At 49.4% G+C, this 26,408-nt stretch overlaps 1 protein-coding gene across 4 annotated transcripts in view; it reads right to left on the reverse strand.

The window, feature by feature from the left end:
- Positions 1-26,408, reverse strand: part of MYH10 (myosin heavy chain 10) — a 130,103-nt gene that overhangs the window by 46,896 nt on the left and 56,799 nt on the right. For 3 of the 4 annotated variants that reach the window (XM_078437767.2, XM_078437769.2, XM_081791165.1), the window contains 10 exons: positions 20,218-20,281; positions 18,249-18,347; positions 15,661-15,804; positions 15,312-15,407; positions 13,635-13,753; positions 12,858-13,010; positions 9,513-9,686; positions 7,251-7,424; positions 6,897-7,011; positions 2,655-2,717 (listed from right to left, as the gene is read on the reverse strand). In XM_078437767.2, coding sequence (XP_078293893.1) covers positions 2,655-2,717; positions 6,897-7,011; positions 7,251-7,424; positions 9,513-9,686; positions 12,858-13,010; positions 13,635-13,753; positions 15,312-15,407; positions 15,661-15,804; positions 18,249-18,347; positions 20,218-20,281 — 1,201 coding nt within the window. The remainder of the gene's footprint in view (positions 1-2,654; positions 2,718-6,896; positions 7,012-7,250; positions 7,425-9,512; positions 9,687-12,857; positions 13,011-13,634; positions 13,754-15,311; positions 15,408-15,660; positions 15,805-18,248; positions 18,348-20,217; positions 20,282-26,408) is intronic. The other variant, XM_078437773.2, reaches the window with a different exon arrangement.

Below are 26,408 nucleotides of genomic sequence, written 5' to 3' on the forward strand. Positions count from 1 at the left end.
TTAAACAACTACCATCTACCAGACACGATGCTCGCGTCCACATGGAATTTCCGGGACCAAAGCAAAACCCATTCAGCGTTTCTGAAGCCAGAACATCGTCATCTCCGTTGGAGGCCTGGCTAAGGGAAAAGTTTCCCCCTCAGTTACAACAAGAAGGAAGGAAGATTTCGGTGGCTCTGAGAAGATGGAGGGAGACCCCCACGGGCCTGTGACGGACCCGAAGCCCTCCCGCAGCACTGGCCAGCCTCCCCTGGGTGAATCTGTCCAAGCCAACGGTGGCCACCGAGTTCAAGCGGGCTTCTATGAAGACAGGACTGGGCGGGGGGGGGGGGGGGGGGGGGGGGCGCGTAGAGGGAGGGTCCTCTAGCAACAGTTAGAACTTGCTCCTTGCACTTCTCTGGTGGAGCCCTGCCTTCCAGAGCTGTCAGTGGCCACCTGGTGCTCATGGTGGTCAGAAGGACACGGAAGGCACAGAGCCGGGGTCATGGGCGGGGGGGGGCCACGCACCGCCCTTCGGCAGACACACAGCCTGCCGTCCACCCCCTGGGAGTCCAGACACGCTGCCTAGAACTTGAGGTTACAGTCCCCCGTAGCTGGCTCGCTGCTGGTGTATCTCACAAGGTCAAGACTGTCAAAGCAGATTTGGAAGAAAACTGTCCTCTGGATTACAGTAGAAACTTGTATGACCTCTCTATTCAGCCTCTGGGAACTCTGCTCCTCCTCTGATGCTTCTGGAAGCCCTTCTCTACCCCAGCCTCTCCCCTTGAACCCCAGAACCTGCATGGATTCTCCGTGCTGCTTCCCTAACACTCCGGGGCCCTTGGATGCGCACGTCCTCCCTAGCTCTGTGTTCTCTCACCATGAGGGTACGCGCTGTGTGTTAGCACGCCAGAGACACCTGGAAGCCTAGAAACTGCTGCATCCGTTCTTCTGAGAAGTCACTGGAAACACTAAAGCCCCACGTTTTCACTCAAAACCTCCTTGGGGTTGGAACCCGTAACACTTATCGGGGAGAAAGACATTTTGCTGCAGAAACACCACGCACAGCTGCCGAGACCAGAGTTAGCCACGGTGCACGGACGGAAGGCCCTGTAAGGACAGGGAGAGATGGAGAACCCTGACCCTTGGTTCTGCCGACTAACCCAACCACGGGGAGGTGAACGAGCTCGCTCCCTGCCAGTGTGAGGTCACCTAGGGGTGGCTCTGTACGGGGCGCTGCTGGCACGGAAACGCACCTGGTCCGCACATCATGAAGACCAGGGTCCTACAAGAAGATCATCTGTGCTGCCAGCGAGGGGAGACCCGCCCCGTCCCCTTTCAGTCGCTCACCCCACAACTTACTGACCATGTGCGGACCAGCACGGTCCCTGCTCTCAAAGAGCTCAGTCTGGAACTCTCTAAAGCGATCAAGAATCCAGAAGAGTTGGTGGGGAGGAATTTCAAGAGGGCCCTCGATGCTGGGGCAAAGTCCGAAAGATCAAGCACTAACCTTTCAGCCCGTTAGCTCAAAACTACCTCCCACTTCTGTCTCCCTCGCCCCATGTCCTGGACTCGGGCAGGACTCCCCGAGGCCAAGGGGGACTGCATCAGACGGTGTCTTCCTCTGGACTCTCCGGTGGAGGGCGCATTCCGGCTCGGGTACAGTCCGGCCCCCACCCCGGCACCCAGCGCTCCCCACACACTTCCTTCACCGGATGCGACCCAGAGCTGATGGTGCGGATCGTGACCTGGGTAAAGATGGGCATGCTCCTTGAACTGAGTTTTAAAAAACTTTCGACATGCATGCAGGTCTCAGCATTAACACGCTTCAAGAATCACTAACGGAAACTGTGCGAGATGAACCTGACTATCTTGGGATTTCACTACTTGACAATTTCACTGTGTGATCACCAGGCTGGGGATACTCCTTCCGGGCAGGGCTTTTGGAGGGCCTCCAGCCGTGGCTAGGCTGTATTTGAAACCAGGGCCGAGGGTTCAGACCACAAGGCTCAGCTGTCTGGAGCTCAATTTTGGGTTCCAGGTGCAAATTCGACCCAACACCGCACTCCATCTTGGTCTCAGTTGCGCCGTCGGGCCTCGTGGATGGTTCCACGGTCTCCAGTTCCAACAGAAAAGCCAGGCAACTATACATGTACATAAATTCCAAACAGAAGGTATAATGCTGAGACCAGCACGTGGGAGGAAGGTGTAATTATCTGTTCTCCGGAAGTTGGTGGCTTAGGAAGAGAAACAATCCCTTTCTGGAATCCCAGGTGCAGAGGTGGCTCAGAGACGGGGGAGACACTGCTGGCTCCCAGCATTCCCTTGGAGGACTGTGTATCAAAACGGCACTACTGGAAAAGGTAGGGACGTACCTTTTACTGTGCAGGGCTGGAAGTGCTATGCGTAAAGTCAGAAGCAATGTGTATGCGGTAGCAATTGTATCGTTTGTGCACTCAAACAGCTGCCTTGAAGTATAATAAAAATGAGCATGAAATGAAAGGTTCATGCAGGTCTATGAGCAAAACAGAAACAGAAACCCAGAAACCAGCCCCACGCCCACGTCTACCCTGCCCTCCCCGCTCCCCCCCACCAGGCCCCCCCCACCCCCGAGAGTTCTTCCTGTGGACTTAAAACCCTTCTGTTGAGAAGACCTACAGGCTTTATACATTCACCTGGTGGCTCATGAAGACCAGAAACACTGTCATAGAAAGAAGCTCTCTGAATATTCTGAATCTCTAAAGCAGAGAAACAGCAAAAACAGAACAGAAGAGCAGATACACAAATACTTCAGTTAGTGTGAGAGACATTTGACATCACAAGTCAACTTTGAAATCGGGCTACAACACGGCCCCTGTGACATTACTGCCCAGAGAATTTGCACTTCTGGACAAAGTTCTCTACTAAGTAATCTTCCAAACGTCCCCACGCCCGAGGGTCAGCAACAGATCGTATCAGCATTACGGGATTATGTAAACGCGGGATGAAATTTAAAAGAAACAAGGCAGTACTGGAATTGTTCATAAAATTATCTTGCAATTAGCAAATAGGGACGAGACTGCGGAAGTTCGAGCACTGTGCTAAGTGTACACGTTAAGCGGCTTTTACAGTCAAAGATGCACACCGCCGCGTAATTTGACTTCCAATGCAGATTTTGGAAACATATTGGCTTCAAATACAAATTAGCAATAGTTACTAAGGAAAACAAAATTCAAGTTCTGTTGTAGCAAAACGTTAAAAGAACTTCAAATCATAAGGTGATACTTCTGGATCATACCCATTACTCACGGAAAATACCCCAGGAGGCACATTTACATGAAAATGCAATCATTAGCTTTTTAAATTTCTGGATACAAGCCCCAAGGAGTGGCAAGAAGTCGCGTGCAGCTGGTACAGAAATCCCGAAACATCTTTTAGCAAAAAGGAGGGCGCTAGGAATCTCTAGGGCAGGGCTGCCGTCAGAAATCTTACACTGCTCCTGGTTTGGCCTTGAGTGAACTCCATAAAAGCCTAAAAGCCTATTTTAACCAAAATATTCTATACTCTAGGGACTGTGCCTTCACAGGCAAGCTCGACTCATACATCTTGCTTTCATGGTCGGCTGCTCATTGTCTGCTTTTGCATTAACGTGGCTACGAAAAGAGAAAAAACAAGGACTTGTTTTTTTCCAGGGCTATTTTCTTTTCCTACAGAAAAGCTCCCCTCTCCCGAGATCCCTACACCCACAGTGAGCACTGGTGAATTTTCTGCCCTAGAACCCCCGTCAAACGCTGTGCCTGGTGCTGACTTTTTGTACGAAACACGCAAACCTCGGAACCGGACAAACACGGTTCCGCCGTCCTGCCTGACCTTCACCCGGAAGATCGGCTCCCCTTCACCACCGACAGCGAGAGACTTCTGCGATCCCGTCGCTCAGATTAAAGTACATCGCCGTCCATCTAAGCTGATGGACAACACGACTTATGCTAACAGCAGCATCATCAGGACACCAAACACGTGGGATTATTCCAGAGCAGATGCTAGCATGGCCAGATCAAGCTTGGGGCACACCTGACCTTCCCGGGGGTTCCGAGCCACGGACCGAGTGCGGATGGACAGGGTTCGGGCCGGGGCCAGAAGAGTCTGCAAGGCTGCTGGCGTTTCTGGAATTAAATACCCTAACTTCTCCATGGACAGAGAACACAGAGGCAGGTAAGGACCCTCCAGACACGGTCCTACCTGTCGGACACACCACCTGGGCTACGGAACACGCGTGGACGCCTGCAGTCCAGGCCCTGCCAGATCTTACCCTCCTAACACCGCTGACCCACAACTGCCTGACGCTCCCCCACCTGGGGACGGCGAGGCGCAGAGCTAAAGGAGAAAGATGGATGGAGGAAGCCCAGGAGGAAGCTGGAGCCAAGACAGAGGCTCGCGCATCCTGTTACCGCATCTGTGCGTATCCTGACTCTCCCATGAGGTCACAAGCTCTGGAGGCAGGGACATGTCCCTCATCGTCTCCACACGGACCTCACGGACAACCACGGTAAGCATGTGGTGGGAGGGAGTCCTGTATGAATGGGCCAGGTGTTTCCCACGATATCATTTCTGGTTAAGAAATTAAATAATGGGGCGCCTGGGTGGTTCAGTATGTTGAACATTCAACTCTGGGCTTTGGCTCAGGTCACGATCCTAGGGTTGTGGGATCGAGCTCTGCACTGGGCTCTGCACTGACAGTGGAGCCTGCTTGGGATATTCTCTCTCCGCCCTTCCCCACTCATTCTCAGTGTCTCAAAAAATAATAATGAAAAGAAGAAATTTAAAAAAATAAGAGAGTCAAGGGGGCGCCTGGGTGGCTCAGTTGGTTAAGCATCCAACTCAACTCGGGTCATGCTCTCGCAGTTCGTGGGTTCGAGCCCCACGCTGGGCTCTGTGCTGACGGCTCAGAGCCTGGAGCTGCTTCAGATTCTGTGTCTCCCTCTCTCTCTCCCAAAAATAAATAGATGTTAAAATAAATTTTAAAATTGTTTACAATAAAGAAGTAAATAAAGAGTCAAAAGTGGTTTGCAACATCAGGACCAGTACGTTCGCCCAGGACCTAATTTCTTTTGTTATACGGTCATTATTCCCTAAACACCTTCTCTCTTCATTCAAAATGGAGAAAATCAGTTTTTGAGGCTTCAATGGTAGAAATGCTGGTTTCCTCTGTGCTCTTCTCCTCACACTCAGCTCCCTGCCCCCAGGGTCCTTCATCCCAACCCACAGACCACTGCCAATTTGCCTCTTCACCTCCGTGCTTTCACCCCCACGCTGTCACCCCTGGCTCACAAACCTATGGAAGCCACTTCTCCAATGGAGTCAAGTCCTCCTGAGACTGGAGGTCAGGCTTCTCTGTGGCCCGGTTGCAGCCATGAGCCTCCCTTCGTGTCAGCTTTTGTGACTCAACACGCTGTTCCCTTCCAAGGACGAGGACAACTCCTCCGTGACAATCTGCCTCAGCACATGCCAAAGGGACCCCTTCCCTGTACCGAACGTGCCCAGAGGCTCCTTCCCTACCATTCGCGTGGCATCCGTCACAGCTGTGGTCTGGGTGCATCTGTCTCTGTTTCCTGTGCTCAGAGCTCTTACGGGGGCGCCAGGAGGGCACAGTGGCTCTGCTCCCCCAGCCGCGGTGCCCGGGTCAGTCTCCGCCGAGGGGACGGGTGGCCCGACTCCTCTCGTCTCTCTGGGATGCGTCCCTCGCACATCACCCCCTGCGAGTGCGGGCCTTCGCGGGCCTCGTGACAACCAGAGCTCGGAGGGGGTCCGTCCACTCCGGCTCTGGAGTCTCGTGTCCTGTGCTACCGTCTCCTCGCGACAGGCCCGGGCCCCCCTCGTCTGTTCGGTGCGGCCTCGACCGCCCAGGCCGCTGCGCTAACCGGGAGCACTCAGCATCTGGTGCAAGACTCTCCCCCACAGGCACCAAGACCACCTAACCTCCCCCCAAGCCCCTCCTTTCGCCCGGTCTCGGGTGCACGATCTCTCCCGGGACCCACGTGTGCCGAGCAGCAGCCCACGCCGGCGGGGCCCTCACGCTCACTGCAGCTGCCGGACGTGATCGCTCGGGACCGGAGCTCCTACCCTTCCCTCCTCACGTTCTCCTGTTCCTTCTGCCTCAATACTCCTCGCCCCTTCTTTTTTGCTTCCTGGGTTTCTTTCTATCTCCGAGGAGGGGGCTGGATGACAAGGTCTGGAGATACTCCAGAGAAGGTGGGGGTGAGCCAGGCTCCTGAGGAGGCTGGCCTCGGGCCAGTTCCAGGGTGAAGGGCCCGCGGGGCCTGGGGCCGAGTGAAGACGTGGGGTACAATCAGGATGTAGGCAGCAGCGAGAGCAAAGCTCTGGAAAGCACCGGCCCCCCCTGCGCACGGACACGCGGACGTTTCGTTTCCCTGGTACTCGTAGCACCTTCTAGTCTATGACGAGACACCCGAGGCTCATGTAAATACAAGATCTCGGAGGGCTGACGGAAATAAAAACAACTACTCTCTATGCAGGGCATTTGAACTGTTCACCAGCTACTGCGTGTGTGTTGGGGGGGGGGGGGGGGCGCAGCTCACGGACCTGTATGCGACCCAGAGCGAGTGTACAGGGCCTTTCTGGTTTTGCGTCCCCAGTACCCCTGGATAGGAACCACACTGGGCCCTGGGTGGCCTGAGGCACGTGTGCAGTTCTTTCCGGCCCTGTGCCTAGAATGTTCCACACTTCCCACAGCATCTGACCAGGAAGGCAGACGTTCTGTTTCCCAGGGTAAATTCCGATGTAGCGGCAGCCCTGCTCTAGGGAAAGCAAGTTTTAAAGTAAAACATACGTACACGGATCTAATGTAAAAGGACCATATAGGAGCCTTCCCTGGAAAAGTTTCGGGACAAGCTGAACTCCAGGCGGAAGCGTGTTCTTACCGTCCTTCCAAAGCTCTGCCACGAATCTGTCCGACGACTGATGCAGGAGGGTGGCCACGTTGTCGTTCAGCGGGTCCATGTTCTTCATCAGCCACTCGTCTGCCTTGTAGTCCACCTGGCCGTGGCGGGCCACACGAGGGGGGAAACGCGGACACACACACAAAACAAGAAACGCTTTCAGCCTTAACCCAGAACGTTCTCGGGGACAATCTGAAAGGTAGGTTGTCTCGAGGGCCACGCAGTGGTGACGCACACGGTGTTTAGGGTCTGCGAACGTCTACCCGCACGTTTGTCACCAGCGCCATCAGATGCAGCGAAATCTCAAGCTACCGTTAACCGTTACACAGCCCGTACCTTCCCCGCGTAATGGATGATGCAGAAGTCTGCTTTGTCTTTCAGTTGCCGGGGTTTCTGAAACTTGGAGTGGGAGCCTTGCTCTTGAACTAGTTTTTCGACAAAGGTCTTATCCGTGGCCTTCGGGAACCAGCACTCTTCGTCCAGAAGGGCCAGCACGCCGGGGGGGTTGGCCTGATAATGAGAACAGACAAGTTCACCGTCACTCACTTTCAACACCAGGATGCCCCTCTGCACTTGGCAGGTTAGTTTCCAGGATGAGGAAGACTTTTCTGAAGCTATGGAAACCAAACTGCTAGGACAGAAGGTAGCGGAGGGATTCTCTCCGTCTCAAAAAAAAAAAAAAAAAAAAAAAAAAACAAAAAACTGAAGAGAAACAGAACGAAAGTGAACCTCAACTGGATGGAATGCTTCCGACATCTCACATCCTAACTGATTTAAGTTCCTCTTTAAGGGACGGTTAAATAAAACGTATCACTTAGCACCCGGTCAAACGGCAAGACTAGTAAGCATTAAGCGGAAAATATCAAAGGGGGACAAATAATTTATCAGTTACTTTATGTATTTGACCAACGCAAGAGTCGCTACTTTATTTCACTCAACTGGTTCACTGAAGAAAGGCCCAGAAACAAAGGCAGATAGTGGACTGTGGGAGGCCTGGGGTCTCTGGGACGATGACAGCGTTGGAGTCAGGCAGTGGAGATGATGTACGATGCTGTGAGCATCGAAACCCACTGAGCCGTATCCCACAAAACGGTGGATTTCAGGGCACGTGAGAAGGTCTCAATCAAGAAAAAGTGCCCAGAGTCGGTGCACGGACTTCCCTTCTGGAGGAAGGCGGAGGGCCCAGGAAAGGGACATGAGACACTCCAAACGTGCTGGTCTAGGTCGCCGCTGCTGGGTCATCCCGCACTGCCACACCACACCGCAAGTACACGTCAGTGACATGAGACTGAATGCGGCAAGTCTAGGGCGAGCCTACGTGATCAGCCTTGGGAATCCATATCCAGGAGCAGCTTTCCTACGTTTATCGGGAAAGCTGGCTCTGTACAAATACTGCTTAAAAAGTGACAGAGATTAAAGCATACGGGAAACATGTAACCACATGGTCAGAGGAAGGTGGCCGGACAAAGTGCCAGCAGGTAGAAGCTGGGAGAACCCTGTAATGGGCCCCGACCAAGGGCTCACTAGTTTGCGGCTCTCGGAGGGTTTGGAGCAGCTAAAGGAACACTGGAATCGAAGGCAAGCAGGATCAGGTAATCTTCCAGAAGCAAAGGTTCAGAGCCGTAGGTGACTGAACGTACCCCACTCACCAGGCGACTCTGAGGTTCCGCATTAATACTAATGAGGACACATCCATCTTTGTACTCTAGTTCTTACGTTTCAATCCCTTTCAGTGAAAACACTGCTAAATTCTGAAACAGGATCCCCAATGTAATTTAACCTTTTCTAAATGGCTCAGTGACAGCACGACTATGAATATCCACGATTATGGCTCCTTTTTACTTCTGCTACTTCATCCCTCAATGTCAAGTTCTGTGTTATCACTGCTCCTTTAGGTCGGGGGTTTCTAAAGAGCCGGAAGTCTGGGAGACAGCTTTCGGACTGCCAGGGAAAACACAGAACACACAGCCGAGTCACGGACATCTGTTGGAGATCATAAGCGCACGAGTTACGTGTGGTCTTGTGTATTTCTGCGGGAACACTAAACCAGAAGAAAAGGACCTCTGCTATGTGCTAGGACTGCTATTAAAAGTACATCTACCCCCAAACCCCTGGAAGAGTCAAATCAGGAAAAACCCTGCCCAAATAAGAACATCCTTGTGCTCACAAGGATGAGCTTTAGTTATGGGAACAAGGGGTCTAAATGCTGTGACTTGCTCCCGGATGACCTGGGCAGCCCTCTGTGGCCCGGGCAGGGGGTGAGGGCACGGTGGAGGGGGGTCTGCAAGCGGCAGGCTCACACACGAGAGGGCGGAGGAAGGGCCTTCCCTGGCTGCTTACTTACTTTTCAAACAGGTATTTCATCAAAGCATCTCTTTTCTACGACGTTTATGTGAGAAAATTATCTTAAAGCTAATTAGGCTGAGGGCGCCCGGCCAGCTCAGCCGGTGGAGCACGCGACTCTTGATGTCAGGGTCGCAAATTCGAGCTCCACACTGGGCGTGGAGCCTACTTAAGAAAAGACCCCTTAGGTGGGCTAGGTGCCCTCGGGGACGACGCTGTGGGAACGACCGCCGCGCTGCCGGAGCGCGCCCTTACGGGTCTCTCGATGAGGTCGATGCAGGGCTGCAGGTCAAGGCCAAAGTCGATGAAGCTCCACTCGATGCCCTCCCGCTGGTACTCTTCCTGCTCCAGCACGAACATCGTGTGGTTAAAGAGCTGCTGCAGCTTCTCGTTGGTGTAGTTGATGCAGAGCTGCTCGAAGGAGTTCAGCTGCACGGGGCGGGATGTGGGACGTGGGGAGGGAGGGGGGGAGAGAGAGAACGGGAATCACCGATCAGCCGCTACCGACACCCGCCACGGGAAGTTCTCAGGGACCAGCTGCAGCATGGGCTGTGTGTGAGGAGGGGCCCTGAGTGGAGGGGCCTCGGCCTCTCACCGCACCAGCCGCGGGGGACCTTCCCGGAATGCGCAGAGCAGGGAAACACTAAACTCTGTGCGCTCAGCGCGTCATCTACGTGGGAAACACCTCCGTGCCATTCTGAATGGTTACCAAACAGAAGCGAAGGGATAAGCGAGACAGGGAGAAAGAGAAAAGGCAGAAAATCAAAGAGGCGTGGGAAGGTCAGAGGCCACGGGGCCGAGTGTCCGGAAGCCTTGTGGACGGACTCCTGTTCCCGCTCTTCTCTTCAGCCATAGGCTCTGGAGCAACTTAGGTCCTCTTGGCTTCGGGGGGTGGTGGACGAGACCCTGGCCAGGCCCGATGAGGGTGCTCGGGGAGCGGGAGGCTCCAGCCGCCTGGTGGCGCGTTCCCTCCTCTTAAACAAGGGTCTGCCCTCTGCCAGTGTCAACACAGTGGTGACGGAGGGGGACCACGCTCCTCGTGGCGAGCACGGAGCGCACAGAACCGTCGAATCAACAGCCGCACAGCCGACGGGGACGCCACCTCGCGTGTTCATTAGATGTCAGGACGGGAACTGGGTCGTCTTCTCACACGTTCCAGACACCGCTGTTTCCTTCTTCGGGAACTCGCCGGTTTGTCTATGATGCTGCCGAGGGGAAGGACGGATGGATGGGTGGATAGGAAGAATTTTTAAGCACAATCACCTTAGGTGCTAGAAGTTCTCAACCTTTTTCCCCTGAGCCTCCATGCTGTTCGCGAGAAGCACGTGTCCATAAATAACTGCTCTCATTATGAAAAGTGATCTTCAATTAGGGAACGTGTACTCCATCTCCAAGGAGATTTATAGTCTGAAAAAGCTGTTCCAATCCTCTCCCCGTGGGGGTGTTCTACTGCTTGAGAATGCGGTCACACTTGGAGGGCAGGGACGCGGTGTTCGTCCTGCTCAGCACCGTTATTTCCCAGGAATGTTTGCAGACTGCCCGGTTGTGCGTATTCGCGTTTAGGTAAACGGATTTTGTTCTACCGTGGGATGAGGAGACCCTACTGCTTTATGCAGCTTGGGCAACTATGTGGGATGGCATTTTTTTTTTTTAAAAATTGAGTTCCTAACTTGTCTTCCACATTTAAACTACAACTACGTTTTCATATAATCAGTACTTAAAATGGTAATGCGTGGTGTACAATTAAAAGTGGACGAAGAGGGGAGCCTGGGGGGCTCAGTTGGGTAAGCCTCTGACTCTTCATTTCAGCTCAGGTCACGATTTCACAGTTCCTGGGTTCAAGCCCCGTGTTGGGCTCCGCACTGATGGTGTGGAGCCTGCTTGGGACTCCCTCTCTCTGCCCCTCCCCTGCTCTCTCTCTCTCTCTCTCAAGGTAAATAAATTAAAAAAATGGGCAAAGAGCCACATGAGAAGTCTCACTCACGTCACCTACTTGTTCTATGGTTAGCCACTGTCCCCTGCTTCTCGTGATCCTTCCAGAGATGTTCTGTGCGCTCACATGTGTGTGTTACCTTGATTTTTTTTTTTTTTAACTTGATCTGTCCTGGAGTCTTTCCACAGGAGGATATAAAGCCAGCTCCTTCTTCATACTGGGTGTACAGGACCCAATATATCCAGTGTATGGATATACTGTAATTCCCTGAACCAATTTCCTAATGGTGGACATTTAGGTTTTTTCCATTCTTTCCCCAGCACAAATAACACTTGCTACCACAACCCTGCATTTTTACCTTCTCCATTTTTCTATGGTCCATATATTCATAGGTCAAGACCATACTTCTTGAAGTACAGTTTAACTTTACATAATGTTTCACTTCTTTTAATATCCTTTTCATTCCTTTTTCAGAATTTTACGATCTGTTCTTTATTTTCCATTAATTCAACTTTCAAATTAGTTTTAGAAGAAGGTTGCCTAGTCTCCCCCCACCCTTAAAATTCCCATCGGTAGGTTTTGAACGGACATGTTTGCTTGAGAAGTAACTTGGGGAAGAGCTGCTGCTTTATGAGGTGGAAATTCCCTGAGAACATGGTACGTTTTCTAGGTGGTTCTGTTTCTCACAGTAGCACTGGGAGGTTGCCTTCGGTAAACTATGCTGTTTCTTCTTAAATTTATTCTTCAGTCTCTCATCCGTTTTTGTTGCGGCTGGAATCAGGGATCTTTTCTTTCATTGTACCTTCTGATTACGTAGAAGAAGGCGACAAATTTTTTTTTTTTTAATGCGACACATGCCCAGCCACCTCTCATGATTTCTCAAGTTTTCCACAGATCAGTACATATTCAAGCAATCTCCTACAGCGACAGCGGCAGCTCAGTGGCTAAGACTGCGCCCCCCAGTGACATATCTCAGATCTGCTCAGGCCAGACTGATCGTCTGAGTTGTCCATTTTAAAGCTAAGGCAATTCCATACCCCGTGGTGGCCAGGATATCACACTGGTCCCACGAGTATTTAATTTAGTATTTGTGCCTCACCGTGGAGTCAGTCCATCAAAGGAGACATAAAGATGTAAATTTTTAGGAGACTGAAATTGTATCAATGTTTTGGCACAACCACAGCAGACTTGTGACCACAAACCAGAGACGGGATGGATGCAGAGGGCGTGGAGAAAGCCAGTCGCAGCAACAGCAAAATACGCCAAAATCTATCATCAGACCCCGTGATGCATCTTCGGGACACAGAGCACCATCTCCGTCTGTGTCTGCTAGCCCTCACTCTCCGGTCAGCTAGGTGTAGCCATGCCGGCTTTCTAGCACTTTCTAACACTTGACAAATTCTCTCCCATACAAGATCACTGACTTACTCCCATCACGTAGGAAAACTCGCAGAGGCCGGGGGCTTCTCCTCCTCAGGTATGCTTACCTGTAGCTCCCGAGACACCTTCTGTGACTGGGCCCCCCACTTCCTCCTCACGGCACCCTAATTTGGCCGCATCTGCTCATCTGCCATTATAGCCCCGGTGCCTGCAGTGCACCCGGTACAGAGCGAGCCTTCGTGTTTATTAAAAGAATAAACAGAAGAGCAGGAGAGAGAAAGACCTACCTCAAATATTTCGAATCCAGCAATATCCAGGATTCCGATGAAAGACGCGCCCTGACGCTTGGTCCTGTCCAGAGCTTTGTTGATGCGGTGGACGAGCCAGCGAAAGAGCCGCTCATAGGTAGCTTTCGCCAGTGCTTCCACTGCAAAATCTGCCTGTAATTAGACGACAACCTTTTATTCTGGAAACCGCCTACAAAGCATGACTAGCGGTTATCTGGAGTTTAATGCTCTATAATGTTCCCAGAACTCAAATAGCTTTTGCTACTTAACGTTGTCTCCATTTGACACAGCGGCAGTTAAAGGTACAGGTAAACAAACTGGAGATGATCTACTGACGAGAAGGGAGAAGATGCCTAGGAAAAATAGACTCTTTCCTGGGCCCTTGGGGCTCTGTGCAGCCCGTCTGCCCAGCCTTAAAGGAGTCTGCCACGAAACGGGTGGATCCGACGCCCACATTCTTGGTGCTGGGCCACCCACACAGGGACCCGGGAGCAGCGCGCCCTACGGCTGAGCGGGCTTCCGAAGTTATATAGCTTTGTCCTGCTGGATGATCTACCTACCTGCGGAAAACCTGAGGTGATATTTCAAATTTACTTTAGAAAAAAAAAACACTTCAAAATTTTTTCTGGAGAAAACCATACAAGAGAAAAAACAACACACAGTACCAAGAAACACCTGTTACAGAGTTTCTGTTAAGGTCTGTTACCTGCCAATAGGAAGGTCTTCTGATGATAGCTTGTCATTCAAACAAATGTGCAGTAACAATATGAAACTCACTTGTTCTTTGGTCTGGGCTTTCTGCACGTAGTCTCGGCCGACCTTGATCCGGGGGGTGAGGATAGCCCGAGTGAACTCCATCACATTCATCCCCAGAAGATGGCAGAGTTTCTGTGCAACTAGAGCATAAAACGTTTCCTAAGTACTAGGCTTCTACCTACGAGCTAGTCACAACACGTTCGATAAGAAACCTCCAGAAATAAACTGAATAAGTCTTAAAAAAGGACAGGTTTCAGGTCTTCATCCTTTCTAATGAATACCACTCATCCTTAGGTAAGAAGGAACAGGCAGCAGTTACTTACTCTGGGTAATTCAGCGTAAGTTACGGAGTCTTAGAACCCATGGATGATGCACAGAATGAGAAAAATAGCATTTATGCTAATTTAAATCATGTTACCAGGATAACTGGTCGTGCATAATGATCCCAATAATATTTAGTAGGCAAGAAACCTAAAGGTTTTTAAAAATTTGCATGGCCAACAGCGAGCACTCAATAAACAGCTCATTCAGTTACTACTGTTCTCGGCAGCCGGGCACGTACCTCCTCACGCGCTCACTGGGGACACCGCCAAGTTCTAACAAGTGTGAAAATTATTCTCATTTTTTTAGGTTTATTTATTTTGAGAGAGTGCAAGTGGGGGAAGGGCAGAGAGAGAGAGAGAGAGAGAGAGAGAGAGAGAGAGAGAGAGAGAGGGAGAGAGAGAATCCCAAGCGAGCTCCACTGTGTCGGCACAGAGCCTGGCGTGGGGCTTGAGCTCACAAACCTCGAGGTCATGACCTGAGCCGAAGTCAGACGGTTAACTGACTGAGCCACACAGGCACCCCTCTAATTTTTGATGAAGTGTTAAAATAAGAAAATTCTATAAGGATAAAGCACATTTTAAGTTACACCGGGAATAGAACTTACCCAAGTTCTTACTGGCAAAGACCTGAACCCCCCCTCCCCACCAATCCACACGTGTTGTCAGCAACTGGACAGTAGTCCTGTGTGGGCAGGACAGGCCGTGCCGCAGAGGGCATTTCTTCCTTCGGTCTGTGGCTCTTGCCACTGGCTCTTACCAACTGCTTTGGTTCGACCTCTAGGTCCTGGCCCCTTTTAGTTAACGTGTGTACGAATGCACGCGTGTATGTACTGGACGGGAAGTTGAAAAACACAAAGCAGCACAAAAAGCCAACGGACCACACCCCTTTGCTAAAATGATACATGACATTTCAGAGCCTAAAAGAATATACCTGATGGTGGGGTTAGATCTTGGTTTACTTCATTTGATTGGATATTTCAAAGTAGTTCCTGGGTTCCCCACTCCCCATTAAAATGCTGACAAACACATCTTTTTGCATGATGTGTGTTTTGTCTGTCTTACTCCCTTTTCTGAGACTCTATCTACTTCAAAGGGCCAGGCTCAATCAAAAAGTTCCAGAAGTAAAATGAAACACAGCCTAGGAAAGAGAAAATCTACTGGTCACCTGGCGCGTGAGAAGTACAACTTGAGCTTTATGATGTTGTTGTGAAGAAATGCGGCCGGATGTTTAAACAGACACAACAGAGAACTTCTTTACGTTACGGAGAGTTGGCAACTTGTGCTTGGGAACATGACGACAAACCGCACGACACAACTGTGGCCGTGGCACAACAACGAACCGCGTAAACAAATAAAACCATATTGGTCAGCTTACCTGTATTTTCTGGCATGGACGCTTGGTCAGTATTTCGCTCCTTTTTGAAAGAAATGTTTCCAAACTGCAGCACTGAAGATACCACTTTAAGCATTGCTTTACATGGATACAGAGAAAAATAAAATAAAATTATTGCATCAAATTGCAGCAGAGACGTATTCTCATTTATTTTATGCTAAAAATTAGCTGTAAAGAGCTCTTCAGTAACACAGGTCTCAGGAATTTGTACAATTATGGGTGATTCTCATGATTCTCTGTCATTTCCTAGTTTACGCTCTTCCCCCCGCCCCGCTGGCTGTGCTAAAGTCTTATTTAAGCGAGTAGCAGAATTGGGGGAAAACCCACGTACAGAGAATTTCCTCGTGAGAGAAGCCCATTATGTGCATTGCTTCCATGGTCTCCTGAAAGTTATCTTTGTCTTGCTGTCCCGGAATGGGAATGTAGCCATTGGAGAGAAATCTGTAGTTATTAAATCCTTCAAGGAGCAGGTCAGCTAGGAGAAAACATAACGGATACGGTTTAATAAATAACCATCAACAGACGAAGCACCCCCACCTTCACGCTGGGCTGGGCCGATCACGGGAGACATGGCCCACACCCTCCACTTCTTCCTGTCACACTTTTTCTTCATAGGCTCATTTCAAAAGCATACAGTTTTCCATCCTATCAAGGAGGGAAAACGAGGGTGGAAACGGCAAACATTCCAACTGCAGTTTCTGGGACAGTGGCTTATAGGATATTTGAAATCAATAGCCCGGGGCACTTGGGTGGCTCAGTTGGTTGAGCGCCCGACTTCAGATCAGGTCACGATGTCGCGATTTGTGAGTTCGAGCCCCACATGAGGCTCTGTGTTGTCAGCGTGGAGCCTGCTTTGGACCCTTTGTCTCCCTCTCTCTGCCCCTCCTGCTCTCTCAAAAATAAACATTAAAAAAAAAAAAAAGAAATGAAATCGGTAGCCGGGAAATGATGCACATTTTCCAGATAACTAGGCCTTACCGTTTTCACATTTAAATAGCGTAGCCATCTTTTGAGGGAAAGTTTTTAAGCCCTATAATCTGTAATTTTATCTTAGCGAAGTAGTTTACAGCAGATGTTACGGGGTCAATAGGAAGACGACACGAACGTAAAGATCCAGATGTAGAAGGTACAGAATGTGGAATAGGCAGGTCCTGAGCCAGGCCAGTGCCCCGAAACCCTCTGAGCCCGTTTGTCTGGTGGTAAATCTGCTTCTCAGAGTGATGTGCAACCCATATTTATGACAGAGTATCAAAGCAGCCGCCCCCATCGACTACCTGTACTTTAGGGGCCCTGAGTTAAACTTAACGCATCCTTTTGCCAAAGGTGTGGAGACCAGAAGGAGGTTTCTCAGGAGGGGTCAGAATAGATACAGCTGTTTATCTTCACACTCGATGTTATGTGCTCTCCTGCCAGGAGTTTCTGCCGAGAGTTTCTGTCCTGTCACTGAATTCTCACCTACCTCACATTTAACCTCTACTGGGTACCGCTTGCTCTCTTTTCCTCTCTCCTTCTCTTAACACTTTGATCTTACTTTTTTGGTTCATTGCGACTGAAGTTACTGCCGGTCTGAAAGCCCGAGAGTTCTCTTCTTCGGCATTACGGACCGTATCGTCTCGGATGTTTAATTTCTCAGTGCAATTACTCTCTTTATTTGTTGCTGATGTTTTTTTCCCCTTACGGGTCCTTTCTCTCACTTCTGGGCTCAACGCTTCCACAGATGTCTGCGTGAGCAAAAGCCTACAGCCCAGGCGACAAAGGGGATACGACGCAGGTGTCTGCTCTCGCACAGGAGGAGCGCCGAATTTTCAGTGCCGATTTCAGAGGAGACCAGGAAGCCGGACGTCCTTCCTTCTCCCTCAGATACCTCTGACTCGGAACTTTACCCCAGCCAGTCCTATGCTTCCAGCCCTTAGGATTCACGACAAAATAAATGCATAAAAGTCCACCATAAGCTCCACCTAGTATGAGTGGAAGCATAAACGTATATGTTGGTTATAAACCCGGGAATAAGAATATTTACTCGATTTTATCAATTTATTCTTTTTTACTTTTTATATTCATAAATGTTGAAACCGAACTTGTATAAAAATGCGTATCTTCTAATTTAAAACTTCTTCGTTTTTTATGTTATTTTCTTTATAAAGCTTATTTCATTCATCTCGAGAGAGAGAGAGTGTGCGCACAAGAGCCAGGGAGGAGCACAGAAAGAAAGAAACAGAGAGAGAGACGGACAAAGAATCCCAAGCAGACTCGGTGCTGTCGCCGAGAGCCAGACACAGGGCTTGCCACCGTGTACTGCAAGATCACGACCTGAGCTGAAATCAGGAGCTGGGATGCTCCACCAGCTGAGCCCCCCAGGCACCCCTAATTTAAAAGTGTTTTAAAGAAAAGAAACAAACGTACAGAAGATGACGTAACACCATCTATAGAACCGCCACTTAAAAAGTATTTACCCGTGGCACGGAAGTTCTATTTCATTTTCATTTTGGTGTGTACGAAACTACGGTCGACCCCGGACATCGCAGGGAGGAGCCACACGGGTCCACTTACACACAGGTTTTTTTTTTGGGGGGACAGTTCAGTTCTATAAATGTATTCTCTCTTCCTTGTGATTTTCTTAGTGTGTCTTCCTATAGTTTACTTTGTTGTAAGAACGCAGTATATGGTGTATACAACCTACAAAGTACGTGTAACAAACTGGTTATCGGTGAGGCTCCCAGGCAGCAGCCAACGATCAGTCGTTCAGTTCTGGGGACTCACAAGTTGGGGGGTGGGTTAGGCCTCCAACCCCCATTTTGTTCAAGGGTCAACTGTACTGTTTCCCCAAAATGTTCTCTTTCAAAAAAAACACAACAAAAAACATAATACTGAAAAGACAGTCAAATAAATACAAAATAGTAGGAAACTTTGTGAACTTACACTTCAGGTGTTCTCCTGCTCCGGATAACAACTGGTAAAAGATATGAAAAGTACGCTCATCTTTTGCTTGACGGACAGCACGAGATTTTTCCAGAAGGTCTGAGCGAAGATGGTTAAGGATCGAATTGAAAAGGTGGCCCTCTCTCCGTGACTGTACGAATTTAATCTGTAAAACGTTTTCTTTCTCTGATATATACTAACACTCCTGCGATGAACCGTTCTGAATGATTAAAACCTATAAGTGAAAAAGGAAAGAAAATATATGCACTCACGTTCCTCACTAATCTTCGGGAATCATGGACCGAGAGGGTGTTCATGTCAACCCCCCCCCCCCCCCACCCCTCATCTGGGTTATAGTCAAAGAACACAGCACTAAACAAGGAACTCTAAGAAGCTATAGAAAATGAGCTCAAGCCTTTGAAGGCTGAAAAAGCCTTCTGGGAGTTTATCACAACTTTATGAACAAAGAAGCCAAGGCACAAAGGAAATTGCTCAAAATAACATAGCTCATGAGTGCAGGGACAGAATTCAGGGCTCAGGTGGACCTCAGGACGTGTGCTTGGCCACCGTGGTCCCCAAGAGCTTGGCACACACAGCCTCGTACAAGTGGCTCCGGTCCCTCTACATCCACTTTCCAAATACCCCGAGATGGCCCTGACCAGACTGACCACCGGCCCCCTATGCTGGTTGTCCAGAGCCGGCCACAACCCCTCTGCCCAGGCTTCCCACACGCCAGCGGCTCGCCCCCAACCTGCTTCTGCACTTCAGACCACAGCACACCCGCCTGTGCGTTTGGGGTGCATCTCTGGGACCCGTGTGGGGTCTCCGGTCGACAGTCACCCTGGGCTGTCACACAATCTCCGTTTCTCTGCTCTGGAAGATGACCACCTCTTCTGAAGTCAGCTCTCCCTTCACTTCACCAAAGTGAATCCGTTCTGTAAATTAGATTATCCCAAACACATCGTCCACGTTTGGTGGAAAATACGTTTACAGGAAAGCTGCCATGGCAGGACCAAGGTGAAGAAACTCGAGATTTATTCCCCGGTCATTTCCAAGTGTTTCTTGTACTTTCTGGCTCTGAGTGTATCTGGAGATGTAAAATACAATTCTGAATTATCCCTTACCCGAGGGATCGAAAGGTTGTACTTCTATCACAGGGTCCCTGATACTTGTCAGAGGTAGCAGAGAACTGTCACCTGTATCCTTCCTAATTGGGACACTATCATTTGGAATCCTTTCCATTTTATTACCTCCGTTTTAATTTTTTTAAACGTTTATTTATTTTTGAGAGACAGAACCCGACGCGGGGCTCGAACTCCCGAACCAGGAGATCATGACCTGAGCTGAAGTCAGATACTTAACCGACTGAGCCACCCAGGTGCCCCTTACCTCTTTAATCGAAGTAATTCTACACAGACTTCTCTTTTCTTAAGGCCCTTCTACGCAGATGACAACTTCTAGGACTACTCTTTGTATTTGACATTTGTTTCTCCTCTACTTACATTCTGCGTAACGCTAACTGAAACTACTGGAACTGTGCCCTTGCAGAAGGCTTGTTGGGGGGGAGGGTATATGCCCATCCCACTAATACCGTGAGCAGACGGTAAACAAGGGCTAACCCAACATGGACTCAGGAGCAGTTCAATAGGAGGTGCTCACCTCAAGGGTCTCCTACCGCGCCAACGTTTCCTGGGTTCAAGTGCAGGTGATTCTCCCCTCAGTGGGACTCTCCTCTACCCCGGCTGTGTGAACACGGTGCGGACTGGCATGAAAAACCACCACCACCACGACCACCACCACACTCTGGCATTAACATTCAGTAGCTGGAAGTGTCTGACCACGTCGTGCTCCCTCTGGGCTTCAGTCTGATCACCTGGGGAGTGGGGGTGATGCCACACGGGGCTGCCCTGGGCCGGAGGAAGATCAACCGCCTCTCCGGTTTGGATTATGCAGTTATGGAAAAGGATACATGTTTCAATGTTGGCCCCAACGATGTAGCCGGTTACATCAAAGTTGATGCGGATGAACTTGCCCTGAAAGTAAATCAGGAGAAAACTGAAAGTAAGTAAGGACACAGAGGGTGTGAACACCGTAGGAAAGTAACAAGCCAGTGCCTCCCGGTAAGTATCCATCAGTTGGTTGCAAACATGGGTCTTAATTACTGCCTCGAATAGAAAGACAAGGAAAAAGCCTGGATAAGTTCCCAAAAAAGCAGCAATCAGATAGGCTACCTTCCTGGACTGTGACATAGTAAAAATGAGACCCTAATCATTTAAAAATTTCCTTTTTTGTTTTTAACGTTTATTTATTTTTGAGACAGAGAGAGACACAGCATGAACAGGGGAGGGGCAGAGAGAGAGGGAGACACAGAATCCGAAACAGGCTCCAGGCTCTGAGCGGTCAGCACAGAGCCCGACGCGGGGCTCGAACTCACGGACTATGAGATCATGACCTGAGCCGAAGTCGGACGCTTAACCGACCGAGCCACCCAGGCGCCCCGAGACCCTAATCATTTAGAACTTTTAAGAAGCTCTTCCACATAATCTGAGATAAAAGACATTTGACAGCATTAAAGGAACACTGCATTCGGCCCTAATAGAATTACTTCTTGAAAAAATGATGGATTGGTCTGGTGTAACAGTTTTGCAAATCCCTAAGGAATACTTGGTCTCCCCACGACACACAGAACTGTTTTACGGAAATGGAAAACGGATTGTTTTGTAACTCATTTCATAAAGTTCCTGTAATATGGAATACCCCAAACGGTAAAGCTGTCATAAAAACAAGAAAGCAAAAATAAAAGCAAGTATCTCCCCTATAAATACAGATATAAAGGCCAAATTAAACCCTTTGCAAAACAAAGAAACTTAACAATGACAATGATGTAAACACTATACACTCGCTCATCACCCAAATAAATGGTCAAGGGACTGGAGGGCTTTCCTTGGGGGGAAATGGACAAGCTGATTCCAAGATTTACAGGGAAACGGAAAGGACAAAAAAAATCACAACCATGTTGAGAAAGAGGACCAGAGCTCAGGGACTCACATTACTAGAATTCAGAAAGCTGTGTTTATTAGGATAGATTGGTATTGGTGGGAGGCTAGAGATACAGATCAAGGGATCAGAAGAGAGTCCACAAATAGACCACATGGGAACGGTCAACTCACCTTCAACAAAAGGCGCCGAGATAATTTAATAGAGAAAGCCAATCCATTCAACAAACAGTGCTTGAGAAATGTGTAAAATGAAACCAAAAGAACCTAGACACTTCATACCATGTAAAAAAGTTAACACAAAAGAGATCACAAACCTAAAAGGACGGACTAAAACTGTAAAGCTTCCAAAACAAAAATAAGAGACCATCATTTATGACCTTAGCAGAAAAAGACGTCCTAGAAAGAATGCAAAGAGCATGAACCTTTAGGGCTTATCAATTAAAAACAGATAAACTGGGTTTCATCAGAATCTAAAACTTCTTCAAAAGTCACTGTAAAGAAAATGAAGAGTGATACCACACACTGGCAGAGAATATTTGCAAAACACCTACCTGATAAAAGACTTGTTCACACGATAACTAAAAAGCTCTTACAACTCAGTTAACAAGACAAATAGCCCAAGGAAAACACTGGGGAAAATATTTATACAGTTATTTCGTCAAAGAAGATACGTAAATGGTCAGTAGTCTATGAGAAGATGCTCAACGTTGTCGGTTATTCGAGAAAAGCAAAATAAAATGAGCACAAAGAGATACCAGCACACACCTACTAAAATGGATGACATTTTGAAGCAAGACCAGCAAGGAGACAGAACCAGAACGCTCCTATCACCCTGGCAAGAATACAAAATGGTACAGCCACTTTGGAAAAGTCTGCCAGTTTCGTATAAAGTGAAACCTAAGTCACCGTATGTGCCAGCGATCCCAATCCCAGTGACCCGGGAGAAATGTAAGACTTGCGCATGAATGTCCAAAGCCACTTGACTCTCAACAGCCCTCAAATGGAAACAACCCAAATGCCCACCAAGTGGAGAATGGTCAAGGACATCGTGGTCCATTCACACAGTGGAATATTACTGGGTGATAAAAAGAAACAAACCAGTGAAATACCCAACAACGTGGACGGACGTTGTACAAAAGAAGCAAGACGTAACACACTACATACTGTAGGAGCCCATTCACCGGACATTCTGAAGAAAACAGACCATGGAAACAAAAGAGATCAGTGGTTCCCAGGGCCGGGCTACACAGACTACACAAAGGCAAACGGAAGCTTTCCCAAGGGAAGGAAATACTCTCTCTGGGCTACAGTGTTGGGCTCCCTACAATACACATTTGTCTAACCCTGTCCAACTGTACACCTAAAAAGGCTGAATTTTATTTGATGCAAAACTCAGCTTAATTTTTATAAATCACCAAGGAAGATATCTTAGGATCCTGTAGATAATTTTAAAATTTAAAATTTAAAAAACATAATTAGTTCCTTCTATTTACTACAAATAGATTACACGTTGGCCCACACCCTTCTGCCGGGTGTCCAGTCCACCCACCCATGCTCCTACCCACCAGGACCCTTCTCACCTTTCCCATGTTAGGCCTACATTTATCACATAAATATTTGCTCTATGTACAAAAAACGAGTACTTAAGTATTGGGATGCTACCGCAGAAAAATTTGAACTATATTATGTGCAAATTATACCTCAGTAATATTGACTTTTGCAATTGAAAACAAGAGGATAATTCACTAAAATCATACTTCATTTTTAAATGTCTATTTCTTTATTTCAAGAGAAAGAACAAGAGAGCAGGGGACGGGCAAACAGAGGAAGAGAGAGAATCCCAAGCAGGCTCCGAGCTGTCAGCATAGAGCTCAACGCAGGGCTCGATCCCAAGAACTGCAAGACCATGACCTGAGCCAAGATCAAGAGTTGGATGCTTAACTGCTGAGCCACCCAAGTGTCCCCATTATTTTTTTTTGTTCAATATCATGCGTATTCACAGAGAACTCACCCAATTTTCCAATTAAAAAAATTGCAAACCAAGTGAGGAAAACAAGGTGAAAAAGAGAATGCACGTGGGGAAATCTAATGCTATTTCCTGCTGGAGGACCAACAAATGATGGGGGAGGCAAGTAAATTCTACCTCGAGCCCCTGCGCCCTCCTCCTGGGTCTTCCACTCCCACCACCATGGAAGTATCCTGCCTCACGTTATCTGAAAGCCCTGTTCTGCCTGGGAATGCACGGCTGGTTCAGTAACACCAGGGGTGCCATGTCACCCACCACAATGGACATTCCATGAAGGGTCTGCTTCAGATGCTCTTAACGCCCAGAGTGTTTAGGAGGGAGGGGAGAAGCACGATTCCTGTAGGATGCAAAGGCCTTTTGTGACCAAGAGCAGGGCCATGTAGAAAATGCCTCTGACTACACGAGAAACCGTTCCAACACAGGCTAAACCACAAGTCTGACAGTTATGACTGGGCGTATGTGGGCAACAGAACAGAACACGTGAAAACAGGTTTCTAGGAAATCAAGATGGCGTCTGTCACTGGCACCCACAACGCCCACTGGCCTAAAAGCTGATGTTAAATCACCGAACTTTGTGAGGTTAACAACACTTTCCGTTCCATCTAAAACCGCAACGCAGGGGCACCCAGGTGGCTCAGCCGGTTAAGCGTCCAACTTTGGCTCAGGTCATGATCTCACCGTTGGTGAGTTCAAAGCTCTGCGTCGGGCCCTGTGCTGCCACCTCAGAGCCTGGACCGGCTTCCGATTCTATGTCTCCCTCTCTCTCTCTCTGCCCCTCCCCTGCTTGCATTCTGTCTCTCTCTCTCCCTCTCTCAAAAATAAACATTTAAAATAAATAAATAAGTAAGTAAGTAAATAAATAAATAAATAAAACCACAACGCAAATCCATCTTTTAGGGCTTGCTAGAGAACACTTAGCATTTTTCTGCTACTCAGAGTCACAAAACAAAAATGACAAGTTGCTCACTTGGGTGGTGGGTTCTGTTATGGGTGGGGGGGGAGTGGGGACAGGAAGTTTTGCGTAGATTTTTTTTTTTTAACAGGAGAAAACTTGTCTTCTTTTGAGACAGGCTCTTGTAAGGTTACACGAGTACTACTTTTATACAAATGACCATTTTGCACACATCGTACGACCATGGCACTGAGAGATGCTGACCTAATGGCCCTGAGTAGAAGCAGAATCATGAGGCTGTGCTCTTTCGACACCTGAGGGACACGGTGGCAGGGCCCCTCCAAAGGACAGAGAGGGGCTATGGGGACACAGAGAACAGCGTCACACGATTAGGACAGAGAAAGCTTCGCAGGAGTACCACTGGAGCCGAGTAATCTTACAGTTTCTAAGTATGTTAGTTTGCTTGAAGCCACAGGGTAATTAAAGGGAGGCTCCGTGCTGGTTTATCTGCAAGCTCTCTGGAGTAAAACTACCACGAACAACACTGGTCCTTGACACACCACAACTGGATCCTGACCTCCTGGCTACAAGGGAAACGGTTCCACTGTTTTCCAGAGACACGGCATTCTGGGCTAGCAGCTATTCAAAGTGGCACCTGCAGGCCCCTTTATGCTCCCCTGACGACAGGTTCCCTTAGTGCCTGATCTAGAGTAACGAGCGAGATTTAATCCAGAGGCCAGATGGCGGTGTCCACGGCTTCAGCTACGGTGACCCCCGAACTATGCCAGAAGCTCGTTAATTAACAAGATGGGTCTTCACGTGAACTAAGGGGTCTTGTTGCATAGTATGTAACGGATATAAAGATTCCGGGGGTAACGTGGACTGACTGGAAATAGACACCCCCCGGTCTGGTGCGAACAAGGTGCTAAGACTCCAGAAAGGCCCGGAAGCTGCCGTGTCTGTCGAGAAGGCTGCCTTGGGCTCGATGCCAGATTGGTTTCCCACTGCAAACTGTCCTCTGTCGCTGACATGGTCACATCTGCCCCCGGGGAATCTTTAGGGAAGGACTGGGAGTACTAAAGAGACAGCAGTGAGTGCATTCAATTTACTTACAAACTGTTTTTAGTGTCTGCTTGCTTAGAAGCACACGTGGGGGTGCAGAACCCTGGCTGGCTTTCACGGTCATCTGGTAACCCAGCGGTAGGCAGGGCACCGGGGCCTTTACCGGGCTCTCGCTACTGAGGCTCATTATCTACCAAAAAGGCACATGAAACTGGGGACTGCCAAAATGGCTTAATTCCGTTTGGGGGAGAAAAAAAGATTTTTGCACAAATACAGAGGGCTTCCTGCTAGATGCAAGATGTATCTGTGGATACAAGGCAGAAAGTGAAGTCCCCGTTTTAAAAGTTCCGTTACGAGAGACTCATCTCACACAAACCGCCTCCATCTGGAATGCATCTGACTTCTCCACAAACAGACCGGGGCTAACCGTGAACGATTATTTTCCTAAGGGTAATGCTCTCCTCAAAGAATCCCCTTTAATACGGACCATGTGCTCGCAACTTGGAAAGAAAAAGATCATCTTCCGGAAATGATTCGTCTCTATCAGATCAAAGAGATGGAAACAAATGGACTCTAAAAGCTGATGGGAGTTTGTAGTTTCAAGCATTTTCACCGCAAATAACGACTCGGCGCAATTCCCCTGTCCACCCGCCGTTTCCGCGACTTGTCGCTCCTCCGGCGGGACGCGTGGCGCCGCCCCCGCCTGTCCTGGCCACACAGCCGTCCCTTCATGGATCTCAGACGGCCCACGCGTCCAGCCTCGGGGCCCGCGTGTTCCCAGAGGGCCCGGCGCACGTGGTCACCAGTGCCCGGAGGTTGAAGGCCCGGATGCAGCGGAGCCTGAGGAAGCCAGGGGCTCGGATACGCCCCCGGGGCCTGGAAGAGCGGGCGGCACCTAGTAGGCCGCCGCAGCCTAACCGAGCCCATTCCGTAACTACGAGACGCCCACTACGTACGCGCACGTGCGAGGCGCCGTGCCAGGAACGAAGGATCGCGAGAACAGGCCGACGTCCTTCCGCGAGACTCCGCGCGCTCCCGCGAGACTCCGCGCGCTCCCGCGAGACTCCGCGCGCTCCCGCGAGACTCCGCGCGCTCCCGCACGACACACAGCGGCCGCCCACAGACGCCGAGGAGCGAGGTGAGGCAGGTGGCGAGGACGCTGTGTGGCAGCGATGGCCGAA

The sequence above is a fragment of the Panthera onca genome, chromosome E1 (genome assembly GCF_046562875.1).
Source record: "Panthera onca isolate mPanOnc1 chromosome E1, mPanOnc1 haplotype 2, whole genome shotgun sequence".
In the NCBI taxonomy this organism is placed as follows: domain Eukaryota; kingdom Metazoa; phylum Chordata; class Mammalia; order Carnivora; family Felidae; genus Panthera; species Panthera onca.